Source organism: Dipteris shenzhenensis, chromosome 15, assembly GCF_047967505.1.
Source record: "Dipteris shenzhenensis isolate YYH24624 ecotype China chromosome 15, Dip_SZ_1.0, whole genome shotgun sequence".
In the NCBI taxonomy this organism is placed as follows: domain Eukaryota; kingdom Viridiplantae; phylum Streptophyta; class Polypodiopsida; order Gleicheniales; family Dipteridaceae; genus Dipteris; species Dipteris shenzhenensis.
The window spans coordinates 8,955,739-8,978,565 of NC_141610.1; the positions used below are offsets into that span (position 1 = coordinate 8,955,739).

General features: G+C 42.6%; 1 protein-coding gene across 2 annotated transcripts in view; it reads left to right on the forward strand.

Annotated features, from left to right (window-relative positions):
• Positions 1-22,602, forward strand: part of LOC147893312 (proline-, glutamic acid/leucine-rich protein) — a 61,409-nt gene extending 38,807 nt beyond the window's left edge. For both annotated transcript variants that reach the window (XM_087386217.1, XM_087386218.1), the window contains exons 6-13: positions 3,133-3,192; positions 13,320-13,449; positions 13,591-13,784; positions 13,889-14,082; positions 14,198-14,325; positions 20,675-20,979; positions 21,091-21,343; positions 21,544-22,602. In XM_087386217.1, coding sequence (XP_087242343.1) covers positions 3,133-3,192; positions 13,320-13,449; positions 13,591-13,784; positions 13,889-14,082; positions 14,198-14,325; positions 20,675-20,979; positions 21,091-21,343; positions 21,544-22,484 — 2,205 coding nt within the window. In that variant the 3' untranslated portion in view covers positions 22,485-22,602. The remainder of the gene's footprint in view (positions 1-3,132; positions 3,193-13,319; positions 13,450-13,590; positions 13,785-13,888; positions 14,083-14,197; positions 14,326-20,674; positions 20,980-21,090; positions 21,344-21,543) is intronic.
• Positions 22,603-22,827: the final 225 nt, after the last annotated feature.

Below are 22,827 nucleotides of genomic sequence, written 5' to 3' on the forward strand. Positions count from 1 at the left end.
AAATGGTTCGGGGCTCATGAGCCCTCAAGATCAAAGGCTAGGGACCTGAATGAAAAGGAAAACTCTCCAGAATCCTTGCAAATACTCCTGGACTGTGCCCGTGTGTGATAGTGCATAAAAGTCTGCTACGTACTGCTCCAACTAGCAGGGATACAAATGTGGTGGCCATCAGCTTTCTAAACTCTACCCATGTGGTTGGCCTTTGTGGAGAGTCCCTTGTGTACCGCCACCAAGTGTGAGCATAATCCTGTAAAATTTAAATGCATCCTTGCAAATATAATGCACTCATCATGTTTGGGATAAAAGCGGAAGTAATCTTTCAACTTTGTGAGCCATTTCTCCAACTCATTGGGAGTGTGTGTGTCACCTTTAAACTTGTGCACTGACATTTGCTGATGTGCCATGTTACCTCCAAAGAGGGATGTTGATGACGCCATAGTTTGGGAGCCTAGAAATACGACCATAGACAAAGCTCCATACCCACTCTCTACAGTGGAATAGGAGGAAGTGACAAGATAGGTGTCATATTTGCTTGAGAAGAATTTCATTTCTCATAGCATTTCTCCCTTTGCCTCCCCAGTGCTCCTTGCGAGAAAGAAAGATGATTCGTACCGCATGAGCATTGATTACAACGATCTCAACAAGGCTACTATAAAAAACAGATTTCCAGTTTCAAGATTGATGATCTGTTGGGCGAAAGGGTGTTCAGCTCTTCACAAAGATAGATTTGAGATCAGGCTATCATCAAATCAGAGGGAAAGAGGGTGATGAGCACAAAACAGCCTTTCATACGAAAGTCTATATGAGTTCAAGGTGATGCCATTTGAGTTGACTAATGCACCGGCCACCTTTCTGACACTCATGAACAAAATCTTCCAGTCATTTCTCTTCCAATATGTGTTGGTCTTCTTTAATGACATCATCATTTATCAGCTCTATGTAAAAGCTAGCAAATGTACCTTTATGTCAAAAGGGGTTGAATACTTGGAGCACATTGTGAGTAGAGATGGGATTTGGGAGGACCCACATACCATAAGAGCCACTAAGAAAACTCGCCTTTGTAGGATCAATTGCCCAGCTCTCCCTTGTATGACAAGCACTCCGATCCTCTACCACTTAAAAGAGGCCAAGGCACCATCGTCCTAGCTTGCATTGGTTAGTTTGGATGAGGCGGGTGGAGAGGTGTCGCGCCACACCCTCATCAAGCTTTGTATCAATGGAGATCGCTTCCCCATTTAGAATGGTTTTTTTGAAGATCCACGTGTAAATTTGGCCTTGGTGGAGGAGTGTTTCTTAGAAGCCCTTGTTGAAGCAAGAGATTCCAAGGCTTTGTGCTAGAGTGAGTCCTCTAAGTGGGATTAGCTCTTCATATCTAGATTATTAATGCTCAACTACCCCCTTGCTTGGGGAGGATTCACTACTTACCAAGCCACCATCGATTTGGTAGTCCTTGTGCCATCCAAGCCTGCTCATAGGAAGTTTTGAAGCAACATCTTGAGCTATCCAGTACAACCTTTGTGGAAGCACTAGCAAGACGCTATGTACCACATGCTTTGGTTCATCACAATTGCTTTGCCTCTGAGTGAGAGCTTGGCAGATTTCTTGTGAAAGAGCTTCATGTGTACGCTCTCTAGCACTGAGGCTATCTGCTGAGATGTCCAAACACACCGGCTGGCCTAGGTAACACACTGTTTGGCCTTCGGGGCATCCATCTCGTATTGCAAGTCATGAGGACGCTTTGATTTTGCCTACCTTTCTCTTGCTTTCCTTATTCTCCCAATGCGTTGAGAGCATAACTATCATAGCTAAGATTGCTTTGCCTCTGAGTGAGAGCTTGGCAGATCTCTTGTGAAAGAGCTTCATGTGTACGCTTTCTAGCACTGAGGCTATCTGCTGAGATGTCCAACACACCGGCTGGCCTAGGTAACACATTGTTTGGCCTTCGGGGCATCCATCTCGTATTGCAAGTCATGAGGACGCTTTTGCTTTTGTCCGCCTTTCTCTTGCTTTCCTTGTTCTCCCAATGCGTTGATGGCATTACTCTTGTAACTAAGGCTGGATGCCAAGTATAGGAGAGCTAGACTCACAAAAACAAGGAGAGCGTCATTGTATAGGGGTATTAGAAAATGTAGATTTCAAGTGTATAAATCTGATAAGCTAAGAGTAGCTGCGTTTGATAAGGTCATCTATAATTACATATATGTAAACTTAACATATTCATTGAGCTCTATTTTTCTGTACAATGAGAATGGACAAACCAAATGAGTGAAGCCGAATTTTTCAAAATGGTGTTGTTCAGGAAGATGGTGCCTTTCTCAAATGGTATTTGGCATATGAACCCACAAAAGCATTTTGACATTTCTTAACCGCATTCCTTTATGCTGTAATCCATGGACATCTATTTATTGTTGCAATAGATTTATTCTTATGAATGGTCTGCGTAAAGCTGGGTAGCTGCCCAGGCTGGCTAGAGCTAGCAACCAAACTCCACTGTTAAGGATTATGTCACATAATTGCTAGAGGATTGGGCGAGGGGCTTGTAATTCATGGAGTCTATAAAATCCATAGAAAGGTCATAGCAACTCGTCATGCTAGCCATGCGAGCCATGGGTTTACACAAATATAAAGAAAGCAGTAATTATTAGGAGAGAATATTTCTTTTTTAAAGGGTGGCAAGACATTTGAAAGACAAGACTTGTCTGTAAATTGATTGTGTTTGCATAGATCTTTGTATTTCATGTATAGTTAAATGGTTAGCGTATACGATATTATGTCCTCAAGTGATGCTGTAATAGTTTTCAGATGCTGACTGAATTTTGTAAAATGCTCGTCTTTTAGTAGGCGTGATGACAAGATGCCTCATTTAGGATGTAATAGAAAGTTAGCTCTTTTGGCAGTGATCTCAAGCGTGCTTCATCTCAGTTATATTTATGTGATATTTATCTCAGCACATACAAATTACAAGAGGAGCTTTCTTATATGGATATGAGCACCATGGGTGGTCAACTGAAACTAAACTGGCTCGTGTTCAGATTTCTGTAAAATGAAGTTTCTTTTCATGTAAGCATGTTCTTGTGAGATAACAAGTGGTACTCAAACTTTCACGTTTACATGCAATTGTTTTTTGGGTAGGTGGAAGCAATACTCGTGGCCAAACTGATGGAAGTGGATCTGAACGCCTCACTTTCTGAGGTGGATTCTTGTGCTTCTTGTTTCTGACTTCATTGAATCTTGTACCCATAATTTCAAGAATCTATGAGATTGTTACCATAATTTCAAGTTATGCCTGAAAGTAAGGATTGGTGTCTAGTTTGTTGGGTATGTACCTTGTACATTGTGTCATAAGCACAAGGTTCACAATGATGAAGCACAAACCAGGATGCTTTCATGTATGTGGTTTTAGTCGTGATTCTTATCATGAAATCGTTTAGTCTTCACAAGCGGTCGTAGCTTGAATGAAGAGAATGTGGACTAATTTTTTATTAGCCTTCTCCTCTAGTATGCCCTTCACCCCCGGAGTGCCGGATAGAAACTCAGTATGAAGACCTTTGTATGAATAGATGCTCGAGGATGTGTGGGTGTATGGATTTGTATGTGTGAGAGCATATGTTTATACTATGGTCTACACCCGCTGTTGGGCGCTGATGACGTTAGCAGGATGTCATAGTAGCTAGTCACTGCTATGTCTGATGAAATTTATGGTTTCAACCTTATGAGTGACTATCATGAGATTGAAATTGCACAATGTGTGCTTTTAGGGGATGTTCCTGGATTCATCTAGATATATTGATTCTTATCACGATCTATTCAACAGATTCTGAGTCATCTTATCCTTAATATTTTATTACGCTCACTTAAGACCTTTGTATGAATGGATTCTCGAGTATGTGTGGGTGTGTGGATTTGTATGTGTGAGAGCATATGTTTATACTATGGTCTACACCCGCTGTTGGGCGCTGATGACGTCAATGTGATGTCATAGTAGCTAGTCCTTGCTATGCCTGATGAAATTTATGGTTTCAACCTTATGAGTGACTATCATGAGATTGAAATTGCACAAGTGTTTTTAGAGGATGGGTTGTTCCTGGATTCATCTAGATATAATGATTCTTATCATGATCTATTCAACAGATTCTGAGTCATCTTATCCTTGATATTTTATTACGCTCACTTAAGATGTTTGGGACAATTATGTCTCGTGAAATAGAAAGCATACAAGTATTGAAGAATGCTATCTCCATTTAGATGCAATGTGACATATTGCACGTTTCCTTTTATAAATATGTTGTTGGTGATGTCAGTGGGAATGCCATAATAGCTAGTCCCTGCTTTGCATGATGAAACTTTATGGTTCCAACCTTATGACTGACTATCACACAATGTGTGTTTTTAGAGGATGGGCATGTTCCTGGATTCATCTAGATATATGGATTCTTATCATGATCTATTCAATAGATTCTGAGTCATCTTATCCTTAATATTTTATTATGCTCATTTAAGATGTTTGGGACAATTATGTCTTGTGAAATAGAAAGCATACAAGTATTGAAGAATGCTATTCCATTTAGATGCAATGTGACATATTTCACGTTTCCCTTCTATAAATGTGTTGGGATGAAGCTTTGTGTGCATACCTAAAATGAATTTGTCCAGACCTAAAATGAATTTATTTGCCACTTCATTTAGATTTGGTTGGCTCACATGTGTACAGATTTGCAACAGATATCTTATCAGGTGAAACAGTATGTTATCATACCAAAATTGATAACAAAAATTTGATCGCAAATTCTTCCCCTTTAAATGAAACATTCTCCTAGATGGTTTTCTATCAGTAAGTTTTTTGGTCTCGCATGTAATAACAAAAGGAGGACCTTACGAATCAGTCTTTCTGTGATCTTGGCAGTCACACAAAGTGGGTATCTGCCATTTATGATGCAGTCATGTTTATATTTTTTGTAAAGTGTGATGTTTGTTTAGAATTTTAAAAGAATTAGTGTGGTTTGAATGTTGAAGAGCCTGTTTAAATGATAGTGTTTTACTTCCTCAATTGGACTATGTTCTGTTCAATGACACGCTGGTCTGGTCCCACTCTGTCAAAGAGTAGCTCCATCAGTTCCCATGGAGAAGCTCTCAAGAACACGTCAAAGATGTTTCATCATCAGGTCCATGATTCCAGTGCCTCTTGATCTTGCTCGTCATTGTACACGAACAACTGGAGCCACCTCGGAGTATGGTACAATCAGAGCATCTTTCTTCATTGGGCACGCTGGAGTCTACAAGATATCGTACCACCTACGGGTCCATCGAATCGCCCCTTGAGAAGTGAGGAACATAGTAGATATTGCAAGGTACAAAGTATCTTGGGTCCTTTTCAACTCGAACATCATCCAACTGTATCTGGAACCTTGATCCTTGAAACCTGTATAGTGAGATCTTTGTGGCTTCTCCACATAGATCTCAAGTAATTAGTCCCTTTCTAGAAGCATTGGCATTGCTCCCAGCTGCCTTAGAAACCATGGACTCATTGAGCTCCTCTTAGGTTAAATTCTTGAGCCCACTAATATTGAAGTCTGTTTGGGAATTTTCCAAATGAAATCTGTTTGGGAATCTTCGAAATGGATTGTAATCATTTCTTAAAGAGCTTGGTTGGATATGTCTTGCACAAGGCCCTCTTCTTTATCCAGGAAGTGCCTGGTATTGTCAGCCAACCAGATTCAGCTTTTGTACTGGTGAGATTTCAGAGCAAAATTCTCCTTTTGAGAATCATCGAGGAGAGGTGAACCTACGTGACATCAGTACTATCAAGCTGGAAAGCTACAAACAGCAGAGACTGGCCACCCTGCCTCGTTAGCATATGCTTTGCTTGCATCTTTTATTCCAAAACCATCCAGAATCTAGTCATTTTTCTAAAAATGCATCTACCATCCCTTGAAGACCTCATATGGCCTTCGGAATAGCTCTTGGATGCTGGTCCATTTGGCTTTATGGCTTTTGACATAGGGCGTTGTCACATTGCCAGTGGTGTCCCATGTGTGTCAAGGAATGCCTCATCTTACGTGTCTCTTAACATTTTACGTTTGGACACCATGGACACCCCCTATTCTGGCTCAAATCCTGCGTGTGCTATAGACACACTCTTAAAGTGGGCACACCAGCATCTTTAACACTTCTGATGCTCAAGAATGATGATATCTTAGAAGAAACAATAGGGAGCATTTTCACAAGCTGAAACATTTTCCCAAACAAAAGCTGCTTGAGAACTATCCTTCTGCTTGGATAGATAGATACATGTATTGTACTCTTACATCTTTCCTTGCATCTTTGACCTTGCCCTTAATTCACATAGGTAGAGATAGCTTACAAAAACGTTATGAGCTTTCTCAAGCACCTTGAGTGGGCCAATTCCCTTTGAGTTAACCTTGCACAGTAACTAATCTCTAGAGAACAAAAGAGTGATGCACTTTCAAGGAGTCTGTCTGTCTAGAATGAATGTCACTTTTTGTTCTACGTGGAGCTACATAGCCGTTGCCTTGATCTTGAGTGCTCTTTATTATTTTCTTAGACATTTTAACCAAGGAAAAGCTACAAACTGCCTAGAGAGACCCCCGCTACACCCCCTCCTACCCCCCCCCCCCCCCCCCCCCCTTTCTCCGGAGGGGGGAATAGACAATGTTGAGCCAGATGCAGTAAAAAGCCAATGAGAGGCACTGCACAACCACTTGATACCTTACCTATGAAATGCCAAAAAGTGCCTAGAGAGATCTGGAACAGCCCGAAAGAGCAAATTATAGGGACTACACAACCACCGAATATCTCAACTCGTGAATAAATGTCCTACAAGGTCCTCCTTGTCCTTGCTTTTAAATGGAGCCTGTAGGCAAGATCTGTGTTCAACGCTGGCTGAAGCTGCCTAGGAGAAGTCAGAACCTCTGCAAAGGAACGAGCCTCAAAATCATGGCTAGAATTGAGAACTGTTAAGTAGACCTAGGGAGCTGCATATTTGAGGCACTTCGAGCTCCAAAAGATAAGCTAACTGGTTGGGTGCGGCAGGAAAGGTATGGCCAAGTACGGCCCAGCTGTACAGCCCAAACAAAAATGATCTCAATTCCTGGCCTGGCTAACAGCAGCAGCAAGGGCGTGAATTTGAGCAGCAGCTGATGAAGAAGCAGTCGAAGTTGGAGCAGCAGCTGTACGGTTTGCTTGTATGGCCTAGTGTACATGGCGTACAGCCGAAACTATGTCAGTTCAAATCCGAAGTGTGCCCTGAGGATATTCGAATATGCTGGAGGAATCTGTACGGAACAGTGTGGCCAGTGTACGGCCTACTGTATGGGCAGAAATCATGATTTTGGCAGCAGCCCAAGAGGCAGAATCAGCAAGGAGGAACGGGGGGGGTGATAGAGGCTAGAGGGCCGAAGGAGAAGGCAGGTGGGGGGGAGAGGAAGGCACGACAGGGAGTTGTTTTCTTGGAAAAAAACTACAAGGTTTGATCAATACCTTATCCAGAAGAACTACTAGGTTTGATCAATCCCTTATCCAAAAGTAAGCAATTTATTACTCGATTTCCTCCACGTCAATGCGATTATTGGTAGGGAGCTGTATATAGAGCTATTATGATGAGATTCTAGCTCAGCGGAATGGTCCTTTGGTTGATTAATTGTCATGGGCATCTGCATTGCAGGCCATGGCATGGCTGCATTGCTCGCATCTTTGCAACTCCCTGCAGTCCAGGCAGATGTACAGCACCGTACTTGTTGACATAATCTACAAGTACAGGCTCAGACTGCTGATGTTATTCATGCTGTTACTGGTCAGCAACCAGTCCAGTCTTGCGACGTGGCCCGTACAGCAGGCAAAGCAGGTGCAACAAACACCGAACTGCCATGTGGCAAGTTGGGGTAGGTGACAGCAGCACGATACGAGTTGGGGACCGGTACTCCCGTCAGCTGTTAGCAGGAGGGGTTCCAAACCTATATAAGGACTTCTCTTCCCCTGTTCAGGGATAAGTCCTAGGAATTCCCCTGCCAGCACTTCAGCCCAGCAGGTCCTTGGCCTGGACAGCAGCAACAGGGCTAAGGAGCAGAGCCTCTTTCCATTCTCCAACCTCACAGGAAGGGTTTCCTTCAAACAGTTGTATCTCACCTATAGGACACCTTTGCAATCAACCTTTTGGGTTCAGTAAGAAACAGTAAATAATTTTTTTTAAAAGAGAAAAGAAACTTCTCTTAAACTTGACAATCGACCATACAAATCAGCAATCCAAAAGGTGCTGATCATGGGGAAAAGAAAAACCAGAAAAATCACCTATGAATGCTATATTGGGTTTAGTCTCCAACTTAAGAACAGTCTTTAGTGTGAATGGGCCTTAGAGACCATTAAGCATATATCTACTCTCTTATGAAGCGAAGGTTGTTATAGCAATCTTGACTCATTGAAAGGTTGTTGAGCTCTCAAGTCACGTTGAAGAACGATCGTGTGTCTCTTGGCAAGGAAAAAGAGGATTGCTCAAATCTTAATAGAAGGCAAGAGAGGGTGTTTGATGTTTGAAAGCGGATTTGAGATCATTTTACAAGGTTGATGCTCATTTTGTTGGAGGTCAAGTAAGCGTTCATTGCTCACCCTCAGACCTCTTGCCTTCAACTTATTTCTATTTTGCAAAAAGTTGGCATAGCCCACTGTGGGTAGCATGGTGGTTGAGATTTGCCGGGGGATAGCATTTGTTGCAGGAATTGTATGCCAAAAATCAGAAAATCAAAATTTAGAAAAGCGCTTGATACTAGAGGTTATATGCCTGGTTTGTGAAGCGTGAATGCACTTGAGTACTTGAAGTAAGGTTTTGCGAGTAAATTTCAATTGGAGGATCCATGTAAGGGTGTGTATGCCCGAAATTGGATGCGTTTGATGCCCAAAAGAGTGGGATAAATTTTAGTTTGGCAAATCATTGCAATAGCAAGTTTGGAAAGCATTTGGTAGCCGTTTGATGCCAAAATACACACATTTACAGAAAGCGGAAAATGCCATAAGTGCATTGATACATGCTTAATTAAATTGATGTCCAAAAGTGGACTGGTTGATGCCCAAAATTGAAGCTCTTGGATGCCTTAAGTAGAGAAAGCACTTGAGAAGAGGGTGAATTCTCAGATTTGGATACCATTTACCTCACGTGAAGTGAGTGTGCTCAGAAAAATCAGAAAAGTGCCATTGAAATGAGGTTTGCCAAGTTGCATTTGGAAGCAAGTATTGACAACCAAGCATGGCTGAGACCTTACAAGTAGCCCAAATAGTGGGTGAAATTGACCAAGGATAATTATAGCACGTGGTCTTATAGAATGGAGAATTTTCTCATGGGAAAAGGTGTTTGGGCATTAAACACGGTCGAAGATGAATACCCGGAGTTGCCATGGGATGAACCAATGGATGAACAGAAATAGAGTGCAAAACATGGTAGGAAAAATCAAGAAAAGTATTGCATTGGATATCTCTATGGATTTTCGATACACTCATCCCTCACATCAAGAAGGCTAGTATGCCTAAAGAAGCTTGGGATATTATTCACGAATTATATGTGGTACAAGAACGGAGGCAAGGAAAATTCAGCTCAAGCAGCAGCTCCACGGAATGTGGAGAGGACATAGAAGCATCATGGACTGTGTGGCTTAGATAAGGCAAATTACGGAAGACTTAGCCTCTATAAATTACAATGTGGAAGATGACGATTTTTGAATTGTTTAGGATACAAATCATTGGACACTTGCCCTCAATACAAATCGTTGGACACTTCTATTTCGGTCATAGTTACCAGAGAACGGCGTTCCGTCTTCTTGAAACTTGGGAACGCTGTTCCCAGGTGGATGGGAGTGTGGGAACGTTTGGGAATGCTTGGGAACGTTCCCAGAAGGGGGAACGCCTGGGAAACGATCCCTAAGTTCCCGAAATGTTCCCGTTCCCTGGTAACTATGATTTTCGTGCAAGGCACTATGCCCGGTTTTGAGGAGCTGGTTGCATTATGCATGAAGGAAGAGGTAAAGCTTGGGCTCAAAGCCTCCACAAGTATTGGAAGGGATAATTTGTTTTATCACCGGGGTGGTAGAGGTGATTTAAGAGGGCGAAGTGGACTCTCAAGAGGCCGTGGGAGAGCCTCATATGTCCATCAAAATACTATGGACATAAATGAGTTTGCCCGAAGAGGACGTGGTTATATGCCAAGAGGAAGGGGGAGAGCCTAAACTCGTGAAAGAGAAAGGGCCACTCATACTTCACAAGCCACTTTTGTGGTAAGTTTGGGCACTATGAGCGAGACTTTTATGCAAAGCATAATGCCACACACAAACGGTGTGGTGGAAGACCACAATACAATCATTATGTTGGTGGAAGAGAGTATACACATGAGCATGGATATGGCACACACCTCTTCAGTATGGAGTGTGTTATGAGCAGCATGGAAGAGCCTTCATTTAGTGATGATTGGTTCATAGATTCCAGAGCCACAAATCATATGACACATCATGGTGAGTGGTTCATTCACAAGGATGAGATGTCCAGTGAAGAGTTTGTTTTTATGGGGGATGATAGCATACACAAGATTACTCATATATCATGGTGAGTGGTTCATTCACAAGGATGAGATGCCCAATGAAGAGTTTGTTTTTATGGGGGATGATAGCATGCACAAGATTACTCTTATTGGTGATATTCCCTTGAGGGATAAGTATGATGTGGAGAATAAATTGGGAGATGTGGTATATGTGTCCACAATCACAAAAAATCTTGCTTTCCTTGGTCAAATGGCTGATCAAGACTATCAAGTGCGTTTTAACAAGTTTGGATGCTTTGTAGAGGAGTTTCATAATGGCAAAGTGGGCAAGATTGTTGCCAAAGGTAAAAAGAGAAAGGTTATTCACATTTGATGCAGGAAAACCCTATTTACAGCAAGGTATGTATGCCAGTAGTGCTTCTAAACAAGATCAAGAGGTTGAACTTTGGCACAAAAGACTTGGGCACATTAATTATAGACGCTTGAAGGAGATGCAAACCAAAGAATTGGTGAGAGGGCTACCTATATTTGACCATTTAGATTTCAGCCATGTATGCCGTGCATGTCAATTTGCAAAACAAACAAGATTGCCATTTTCAAAGAGGGGGAGATTAAGCAAGTGCCATTTGGAATAGTTCATTCGGATATTTGGGGACCTACGGACCATGCAACACCCGGGGGAGCAAGATACTATATCACTTTTATAGATGATTACAGCTGGATGACATGGGTCTATTTGTTGAAAGCTAAAAGTGATGCATTTCAAGTGTTTGCCAATTTAAGAGAATGATAGAGAAGGAGCTTTGGGTGTTATATAAAGTGCTTTCATATGGACAATGGCGGAGAATACATGTTCTATGAACATGATGAGTTTCTATATGGCCAAGGTATTAAGAGATGGGTCACTTGTAGAGATACTCCTCAACAAAATTCCGTTTGCGGAAAGGAAGAATAGGGTGATTGGTGACATGGCTAGAGCCATCATGGATGAAATGAACATGCCATTGATTTTTTGGACTGAAGCGGTGCATATGGCTATTTATATCATGAATAGAACACCAACGGATGCCATACATGGATTGACACCTTTTGAAAAGCTTTATGGGTAGATGGCTTATTTGAATGTGTTTGTTATGTGCGTGTGCTAAATGAGATAAGGAAGAAGTTGGAGCCAAGGGCTATAAAAATTTGTACGTTTGGGATACCCATATGAGAGAAAGGGATAAAAATGCTATGACCCATCACGAGACAAGTATATGAGAGTTGGGATGTGAAGCTTAGTGATGAGCATGAAGCGTGGTATCAGCGTACACTTCATGAGGAAGTTTATATGCATCAACCTGATGGATACACACATCCCAAATACCCTATGCATGTATGCAAGTTAAGGAAAGCCTTGTATGGGCTGAAGCAAGCTCCAAGAGCTTGGTGCGAGATAGTAAAACCTTGCTGAATATGCACTTCAAGCAATCTAAAGCTGATAGCTAACTATATGTGAAGCAAGACGGATCAAAAATCGTGATTGTGATCATATATGTGGATGATTTGATCATCACGGGGAGTTTTGATGCAGAAATTACAGCAACTAAGAAGAGATTGCCATGTGAATTTGACATGAAGGATCTTGGACAGCTAAGGCACTTCCTTGGGATTGAGGTAATTGATTCACCTCATGGTATTTGGATGCTACAAAGGCAATATACTTTGGACATGCTGGAAAATAATGGTATGGCAACATGCAAACCGATTGAAACTCCACTTGAGCACAATGCTAAGATGGTTGATGATGGGTACTAGCAGGATGTGACTATGTTCTGGAAGGTGGTTGGAAGTTTCATATATCTTACCATCACTAGACCAGACTTGAGTTATGCTTTGGGTGCTGTGAGTCAATTTATGCAAAAGCCTTGCAAGAGTCACCCTGATATGGTGAGAAGAATACTTAGATACGTGAAAGCCACAATAAATGTTGGCATGTTTTATGCCAAGGAAGGAGGAATACGCTTGGATGGTTATACTGATGCAGATTGGGTTGGCAACATTGATGATAGAAGGTCAACTAGTAGGTAGCAACCCACCATTGCTTTGTCTAGTATAGAAGCGGAGTATAGAGGGGCTGCCGTAGCGGCATGTGAAGAAACTTGGTTGAGATTGCTTCTTCATGAGATGGGTGTATGCATTGATGGTCCAGTAGTGATCTACTGTGACAACATAAGTACCATCATATTGGCCAGGAATCCCATTTACCATGCAAGGACAAAACATATAGAGGTCCACTATCACCACATCAGGGAGGAAGTGATAAGTGGAGAAATTGATTAGAGATATGTGAGGACAGATGTCCAGATTCAAATATCTTTACCAAGTCTATGGGTAAAGATAAGTTTTCTCTTTTTAGAGATGCTTTGGGTCTATGTGATGTACAAGCTCATGCTGGGGAGATTGTTGATGTATAGGGCATAGATGTATAGAGTATGTAGAGTTTGCATATGTGGGTGCATATGCATAAAGGTTTGATGACGTGGTTTCTTGTAAGTACGGGTGTCAAAGGTCTTGGTACCTTCTTGTATATGTTTGGAGAGGTGTAGAGTGGTGTTGTTGGAAATTCGGCATCCTGAATGAAGAAGCGGCAGTTTCATGTGCATTGTGTATCTCTCTTGCCTTTGTACCTACACGTCTTACCTACAAAACTCTATTGAGAATGCTTAAGCACGAGGGATTGTATTTTCAGCATCTTCTGTCTTTTCAGGAGTTACATTAATTCAAAACATTTATTTGCATGCAGAAATTTGCACGTTGCTTGGCTTTGCTTCCAAAAGCTCATGGCGATGCTGCTACTTGGAACTCTTTATTCAGAAGAATTTTACTCACAATCAATTCTCATTTGGATGATGCCTTCTCTGGAATGGAAGACGGTAGATACTTTGCGCACCCATGTTTCTAATGTAGTTCATGAGAGATTTTTCGAGGTTACCTATTTCTTTGATTATGTTGAGCATTTCTTTTTGTTTTTCTAGTCACATCACTTTAACTTGCACTGTTTGGGTCTCCTACAGGTGCTATGGCAAAGGATGCTGTATCTGCCTTAATGCCTAGGGGTCAAGAGCAAGCTTGGTTTTTAGGTGGTATTTCTGTGGCAGCAAATGCAATGACTGAAGGGGCCAAGAAATTCTGGCAGTTACTGGTTCCAAGGATATCGGTCCTTATGCAGTGTTGTTATTTTCTACTGGTTAATACATATCCGGTGCAGGTACATTGGAACTATTTTCTATTGCATTGCTTATGGGGGATGGTCCCTTGCTGTGACATTTTTCAAAATTTTAATACTGAGGTCTTGCCTGGGCATGCATGAAGGTACCAGTCCCTTTGAGCGCTTTGTTTGCTCTTGTGATGAGAATATTATCCATGGATGGGTCTCCACACCGATCAGCATCTGTGCTTGGAGTACCAGTACCAAGCGCTCAGCAGGCATCTCTGTGCTGTGAACTTCCAGCATTACATTCTTGTGCTTTGGACCTTCTCTATGCAACGCTGTGTGGAGTACGAAGGTACATGTGGATACCTAAAGCTGTTTCTACATTGTTTGCAGATATCAATCTCAACTTTCCTCGATCATTTGCTTTAGTGTTTCCCATGTAAATCTTCTCTGTTGTCTGTTAACAGCCAATTACTACCCCGTGCTGCTGACATTGTACGCCTATTATCAAAATATTTTCGGCATTGTGGATCACCAAAGTTGCGAACGAAATTGTACAACGTATCAAAGCATCTCCTCATATCTATGGGAGTTGGTATGTCTAAGACATAAATTTGAGTTTCTACTTTAAAAAAGACCTGAGAAGAACTTGATGAATTGCAAATTATCTTGTTGAATTGCGAGTTGAAAGAAGAAGATTCGAATTTAGCATATGTAATACGTCTGGACTGACCGGTAATATGGATTGGATTTAAGATGGGGCATGAAGTCTTCGAGACATCATTGGGTAATACAAAAGTGCCATCATCTGATGTAAATAATGTACATTTTCTGGGTCAAGTATGGCCTGCAGTCATTGCCTCTGGATAAGCTACAAACAAGGGAAGCTATTTAAAGAAGACATCAAGAGAGGTTGGGAATGCTAAGCTCCTTCTAGAGGCGGTCTGCAAACTCATGTTATTATCGTCAAGTTAAGACCTGATTCTGGCCGTGCTGCTTGGGAACAATGACAATGGTGCTCAACCATTCTGCAGAGCTCAAAAAACCTGGAAAGTGAAGCCATGTGTGGGTTTAATGATGCTATTTTAAATATTCTGCTTGAAATTTATTAGAAATGCCCACAAGGTACAAACCAAAATGCCCCTGAAATGGTTCAAGCAACACACCCAAGGTAATAAAAAATACATATGCATAGCTAAACCATTCGCCCTACAAGCACATGAATACAAAAGGCATCAAAGTACTCTCTCTCTCTCTCTCTCTCTCTCTCTCTCTCTCTCTATCTCTCTATCATTCATAAAAGATGTCGAAAAGTTTCTCACATCCGTACAAGTACTTAACTTCCATAAGGTGGCCTACTTGCCTACTTGGAATGCCTGCTGCTTGCCTACTTGGCCCGCTCACTGGTAGCTGATATTTATCAGAAGTGCAGATCTATATACCTTGGCTATCAGATGGCCTACCATGATGGTACGAATCACAATAGTGGCCAATGTCCATAGGATCTTCTGCTTTGGGATGATTGTATTGATGGTCCGTACTACTGGAAGAGCTTCATTAAACAACTTGGCTAAGACTGGTGCAAGTATCTTCCAGCCATGAGTCGAGAGCTTGGTTTGGAGGCATTCATGGACCTTGGCTTTGCCATTTTGAAGCTTCTTGATTGCTTCCTTCACTTGGGAGGTAGTGAAGAGAGTAGAGCTAGTGTGGCAGGGGATGTTTGAAACCTCTAGTGGAGGCTGATTGAGGATCAGGTTATTGTCATAGCTCCTTCAAACAACAAGGTTCTAGATGAGGCATGGTGACTTTTCTTCTAGAAATTCATCCAAAGCTCCTTCGAGTTGATACTCTAGAGGATGCTCAAGAGTCTTGCTCATAGTAGACCAGAAACAGTTGTTCTTATACAGCCTTCGACCGAAAGGGGATGAAGGGTGTAGAGCTAGGATATTTGCAATCTATAGTGGAGGCTGATTGGGCATATGGTATGAACTTACTGTTATAGATCCTCCAAAGAGTGAGGTCTTGGATGGGGCATGGTGACTTTCCTCTAGAAATTTCATCCAAAACTCCTTCGAGTTACTATTGTAGAGGATGCTCAAGAGTCCTGCCCATGGTGGGACAAAAACTATCGTTTCTCAGGCTGCACCAAGCGTCAGTCCTTTTTGCTTTTTTGCTCCCTTTCAAAGAGCTTTTGCTTGGTCTCAGAATGCCACTGCCGCCCTCCATTGTCCAGCTCTTTTCTTTTCTCAATGAAAGACTTCCATTAAGTATAAAAAATACCCCAAGAGCAAAGATCATGGCATAAATACGTCATGTAAGGCATGAGAAATTAAAAAAACCTAAGTGGGCAAAAAGCCTGCTCTTCATAGAGGGCAAGAAAAGCACCAAGGTTGAGGATGGAAATGCCACCTTAGCCCTGCGGTGGGCTCGCGGCGCCTCTCCACTCCCCGAGGAAAATTGTGCTTTTGGCAGAAACTTCCCTGGAAGACCCCTGTATGTATTCTAACCCCAAATGGCCATCAAGGTGTGTACAATATTTGTCCAAATGCTAGCCAATGTGTGTGAAGGGTGGATCTGGGAGCCATCCAAATCCTCTGTGTATCTGGATCTCCAAATATGCCATGCTGAAATGCTTGCAAAATCTCTCAAAAAGTCTCCACAGAGGCACGTGCAGGTTTGTAAGGCAAGTGGGGAATATCATTGAGAGAGCAAGATTCAACTAAATGCCATCAAACCGAAAGAGTTCAAGAAGAGTCATGTCCCTCACAAAAGACCTGAGGCCTTGAAAGAGAGAGCCAAGCCACTGAACCCGAGGTCATGAAGAAAGAGAGAGGAACAAAAGGCCCAAAAGACTAGCAATTCTGTTCCATATAAATGCAATCCCGAAGACAATGCTGCAGCAAAAAGGCAACGAGGGCTGCCCTGAATGTGACTTCCATTAGTTCACTGCAATCCCTTCGTAAATAGAAAGCCAAATGAAAAGATTGATTTGTCTATTCTTGAGGGACTTCTAGAGTCTCTTCCAAAAAGATTTCTGCAAGTCAACAGAAAAGTTTTCCCAATGAATAGCTCTAGTGGGCTTCCCGCACTTGAGGCTGAGCTAAAATCTCCTGGCATTATTGACAGTGTACCGAAAGAAGCAGAGGCTACTTCTCTTGGTTTCCTGCATCAATCCACTTCCACTCCTTGGGGTCCCACTGCACATACTTGATGGGACACCTCCATAAAGCCATAACCTCCATGAACCTAGGGGATTGTGATCCGGGTTACGGTTTAGATACCAACTTGGAAGGGTCAAAGGCAACGTCCAAAAGGATATTCTCATCCTTGGACCTTAAACCCCTACCCCTAGAAAGAACTTAAAAAAAACAAGGCATCCCCATCAGAACCTCGTCACAATCCTATGACCTGAAGTGGGATACTTGACCTCGTAAAAGCCCCAAGTCAAGTAGAGCAATGGTGAGGTCTGTCACCTATAACAACCCAATCCAGGGGTATGGTTGCGTCAATCTGCTCAAGTGGTTTTACTTAAAGTTCTCATGTTTGGACAGCTTCTAGCTCGTTGCCATATTGCTCGTGCCACGTGTTGCCGATGTAAGTCTCCACAAGAGTGTGTGGCTCATATCTTTGGCATTGCCTTGAATCTTACGATTTCCTTTCATTGCTAAGGCAAAGGTTTCTGCTTTTCCCAGTGCTTGTTTTGACAAGCGTTTCTAGCTATTTGGTTTTCACCCTGTAAGGCGGGCGGGGGTATGATTTTTTCTTTTACTTGGTTCGTTATTGGGCACTATGGACTCTTTGGAAAGACCGTAACCATCGAGTCTTTGGTGATCCATCTCTAGCATCGTAAGGCAATCATTGTATGGATTGTCTACATGTGCGGGATAGAGATTATCCTACCTTCTTGCCATATAATGATATCTTTTGAGAACTTGTAATTGGTTGTCCTTTTTCATGGGACTGTTCTTTGTAATATAATGACAGATGGATTTCACACAAAAAAAAGCGAGTGTGTGTGTGTGTGTGTGTGTGTGTGTGTGTGCGTGCAATGTATAGTTGTCATATAGTGAGATCTTTTGTTGATGTACTCTTGAGCTCCTCATTCAGGGGAAGCTCTTGTGTAATATAAAACATCAAAATTTCACCCCAAAAAAAAGTGTGTGTGTGTGGATATTTGGCATCTATCCACCGAGGCCAGACTTTCATCTTTTCTTCGCTTGGGTTCGATATTGGGGCCTCTGTGGAAGGGCAGAAATCATAGTGTCTTTGGAGACTCCACTTTCTCCAAGTTTTCCTATTTCTGGATGTCACGAAGGCAATCCTTTTACGATTGCCTCAGTGTTCTTCAGATAGATTCCTCTATCTACTTGTCCTATATCGACATCTTCTGATCTTTTGTAATGGCAAGTTCTTTCTTTGGGAACTGCTGCTTGTAATATAAACAAATATGGATTACACCCCCAAAAAAAAGTGTGTGTGTGTGTACACACACTCACGTGCTTTTTTTTGGGGGGGGGTAAAAGAATCTTTCATTAAGAAGAGCGTACATTTATAGCTGTCTCGACTCTCAAAGTGAGACAACTACTACTCATATGCTTTAAAAAACTGAAAAGAACACACACACACACACACACACACACACACACACACACCCCCCACATGTATGCATGTACGTTCTCCCATCCTTGACATGCTATCCACCCAAACACTCTTTCTCCTATTTATATTTTTTGTATTCCACATTGATTGTTTTGAGAAGCCTTGCATTTTGGGGATCTCATTGTCTTCATGCTCCCATTCCTGACACTATGAGCAGATCGGTTTCTGCTAGGGCCTTGTCTAAACCCACATTTCCTGAGGTTCTCAAGTCACTATGCTGGTTATTTCCGCTTTTGACTTGCTCTGCTATCTCTTCCTGCTCTTTACTTGGGCAGCCATCCTGTCCTGTTTTTGGGATTTCCCTGCGCGCCCCGCCCGCCCCCCCTTCCCCCAGCAACACACACACACACACACACACAATACCCATTCCTTTCCCTTTTCTCCCTCCCTTCTTGTTATCCTACATACCCATCTATGTATGCCATTTTACCCTCCTCTGCATTTCATATCATCTTTAGTTCCACAAGCATTTGCGAGTGTTGATTGCTCATGAGATCTTCATTTATCTAAATCGAATGCCCCTTCAGGTGTTGTTTGTGCTTGAGGACCTTTGCTTGTTTGTCTTTAAACTACTCGACCAAGTGCCTTGGCCTGTCTCCTCTCCTTCTTACTTTGAAGCCTATTTGCTAGTAGATTTTTGAAATGTGCATTTTGTCCTTAAATAGATCAGTGAGTGATGTTTTCTCCTGCATTTTCTGCAACTCTCACTATTCTGAGGTTAAGTTCGTGATCCTTCTGGTCATGTTGCTCTTTGAGGGATGCGGTGATTTCATCCATCTTTGCTACTTACCAAGTCGTCTAGGGTGGTTACAAGGCCTTGGTCTGTCCCTCCCCCCAACCTCCTTAGTGCCATGCATATTCACTTTTTTGTCTTGATCCAATTTGCTGTCCACTGCTTGAACTTTCTGCTCCATTGAGCTGGCATTCCCTGCATTGATGCTCTCCTCTACTGGATGCAGCCTCTGAGACATCTCCTTTATATCTACTAGTTCCTGGTTTTGTGCTTTTAAATTTGTCTTTTCCTGCTGGATCCTGAGCATTGAGTCTCTTCCAGATCTATAGGCTCTGGGATAGGGTGTTAAGATATTTTATTTTGCCTTCGGAGTAAGCAATGCTGTAAGGCACCTGTTGACTTCTGTGGGGAGTTGTCATAAAGGTTTAGGGCCTGGTTTTGTGCTTTTAAGTCCATCTTTTCCTGCTGAATCCTGAGCATTGAGTCTCTTCCAGATCTACAGGCTCTGGGAATCGGGATAGGCTGTTAAGATATATCATTTTGCCTTTGGAGTAAGCAATGCTGTAAGGCACCTGTTGATTTCTGTGGGGAGTTGTCATAAAGGTTTAGGGGGTTATGGGAAAACATTCAAGACGACAGGCTGCTGGAGAATTTGTGAGTGGAGTGGAAAGCATTGGAAAATTATTGTAAAAGTTGAGGGAATAGTGTGAAAATATTCAATGCTGTCGCAGCCTTTGAGGGGAGGACAAGGGCTTAAAGAGCAGGAATGTTGGGCAAGGAGGTGGGGGGGTTCATACTTCTATGCAAGAACCAGACTGCAAAATGGAGAGAGAGAGAGAGAGAGAGAGAGAGAGAGAGAGAGAGAGAGAGAGAGAGAAGGGAAAAGCCCTCCTGCTGGGAAAAACCTCCACACAAAGAGATGATACAAAAATGGAAAGGGGCCCTATATATAGCCTCACCCCCCTCCAGTTGGTCTGTACTAATGGGCCGACCAGGCTGCCCCAAGGGGGCTGACTAGACAACCAAAGGGGGGCCGACCAGCAGGTCAGTCCACCCCTATGGCTGGCCCAGGTAACAGCCCTGGAAACCCGACCAAACAGGTCAGGTTTGCTACCCAGGGTGTGGCCACACAGGCCCCCCATGCATGCCCTATGTATGCGCAGCCTAAGGGCTGGAAACATGGCAGCAAACAGGCCCCCTAGGGCCCTGATCTATGCCCTGATCTGTGCAGTGGCTGTATCCACCACAAGACCCTGGCAGACAGACATGCGCAGGTATGCATCACATGCCCCTATATAACATGGGGTAGGCACACCCCACCCACAACCTACTCTACATATGATGTATTGTAGACATGGATTTATAAATATTTTACGTGCTGAACTCTAACAGAATCTTGCATTGTAGACCTGGATTTGTAAAGATTTTATGTAAGCCACAGGTAAGTTTCCATTTGAGGCTTTAGATTTGATGTGTAAGCACATTGGAAACAGTATCTTGAAGATGTCGAGTTTTGAACGGTGCTTGCAACACTGGTGTCTATTTTGAGCAGGGATGGCTTCTGAACTCGCACCTGCTCTTATTGAAAATTTTTTATCTGATCTGAGGGGGGTTGCTAGTATTTGTCCGCCATATTCTTCAAATACATCTTGCCATAATGCTCCAGCCTGGGCACCTGGAGTGTCAGGATGGAGTCAGTCATCCAACCCAAGAAAGCGCAAAGATCCTAGCAATGTACAGAGCGATACAGTTCCTGCTACAGGTGCAATTGATCTTGGAGCTGACATTCAAGAAGCGAATTCTACAGCTGCTATTCAAATCAGTGCTCTTGAAGCAATTGAAGCCTTATTAACAGTGGTTAGTCATAATGCTTCTATTTGCATATGTTTCATCAATATCTGATGTTTGAATTTCAAAAGTATTCCAGATGCAGTTGGACTTCTTGCAATAATACGTATCGTCTTGTAGGGAGGATCACTACACTCAGATCAGTGGAGGACAGAGGTGGATTCTGTAGTTGCCAATATTGCATTAACTGCATCAGCAGGGGCATTGTCTCCCAGCCTGGTTTTTGAGGACATTCCTTTCAGAGGAGAATCGCTTACCTTTGCTTCTGGGGCCTTTCAATTGGCAGCATATAAGGCATTTCTAGCTTCATTGTTGTCTCCTTGTACTCACCGGCCTCCTTTCCTTTCTCAAGGATTATCAGTATTTCGTAAAGGTTTGATAACTGGCAGTCCAAAATTCCTGTTTCTGTCTGATCATTGGTTGAGTGTTTGTATTCGTTTACCTGATCATCTTGTTTCTCTGTTTGTGTGTACATGTTACTTTTTGTGTATCAATAAGCATCTTATTTGTCCTGAAAGGCCATTAAATTCGCCTTGGAATTGCTGGTACAATAGTCTGAAAGGCTTCTTACAGGTCGACAGGAGGCTGCTGGCACCATAGTTGCGGAATTTTGTGCACATGCTCTTCTGGCATTGGAACCTCTGATTCACCCCCGATCTCTTCCATTTGCAAGCACAGCAGCTACAACTCCTAGCATTGCCCCTGGGAGGGGACCTGCTGAAAAAAAATTGCTGTCTCCCAGCCCAAGGCCAGGCTTACCATTGCAGGCAGTTCCAGGTCCTGTTCCAATGGCTACTATGAGTCGTGAATATCCAACCCAATTAGTCCCTCCATTAAAGGTCAGCCATACAGGTATGCAGCTTGAGGTAGAAGGAGACTCCTATGTTCAAGAAGATATTGAGAGCTGGATTATTGATTATGGAGGGGACCAGAATGTGCTCAACGACACTAGTAATATGATTGTTGAAGACTTTGATGGGGAACTTCAAGCGATGAGTGACACTCCAAGAAATGTCACAATAGGGGCTGCAAATGTAAGTGCACGGCAATCTTTAGCGGATGATGAGGATGCAGTTATGATGTCAATGGTTGGGGATATACTTACTGAAGCTAGAGAAGCTTCTAGAACTATGCCTAGCGAGTTTACAGCTACAGGTAATTTTCAGGTGAATAATGTGAACGAAGTCCCTAGTTTATACCCGAACCAGTCAAAGAAGGCTGGAGTTTCGTTGCAGGTAATTAATGAGTTTCCTGATAGCACAGAATGTCCCTCAGGCTCTACTAAATTATCTGAGCATCTGACATCTATGGAACAAGGACATGATGCTAGTTTTAGAATGGAATCCACCTTGGCTATAGTTGATGATAGGGCAAATGCTGTCTCTGAAACTCGCCAAGACTTTGCAAGAGGAAGAAATGCTTTAGAGTTTCCTCCTGTGGATACAGGCAATGTGTCGGATTCGGATTCGGATGCAATTCCAGATATTGTAGATGGTGATCCAGATACAGACTAAGAGGACCCTATATTTCATCTAATTTATAATCAATTCTTGGGTTTTCCAGCGTAAAATTTTGAAGATATTGGAGGGAAAGCGAAGGCATGCAGTGCAACTGTGAATTGAAGGTCTTAAATGGTGCAAATATCTTATGTCTTGTACAATGCGTCCACACCTGGAAGTAAGTGCTTGCTTTAGTGGTTGCTCCTTGCATGTGCACAGTTTGCTTTCAAAGACCTGCATGCTTAATACACATGCCACGGTCATCAGTCAGTAGTCTACTGGGTCTCCTGTGCAATGTTTCCTTACATTGCCTCTGAAGATCTGATGTTGCATGGATGCATATTGTGAGTAGAGAACT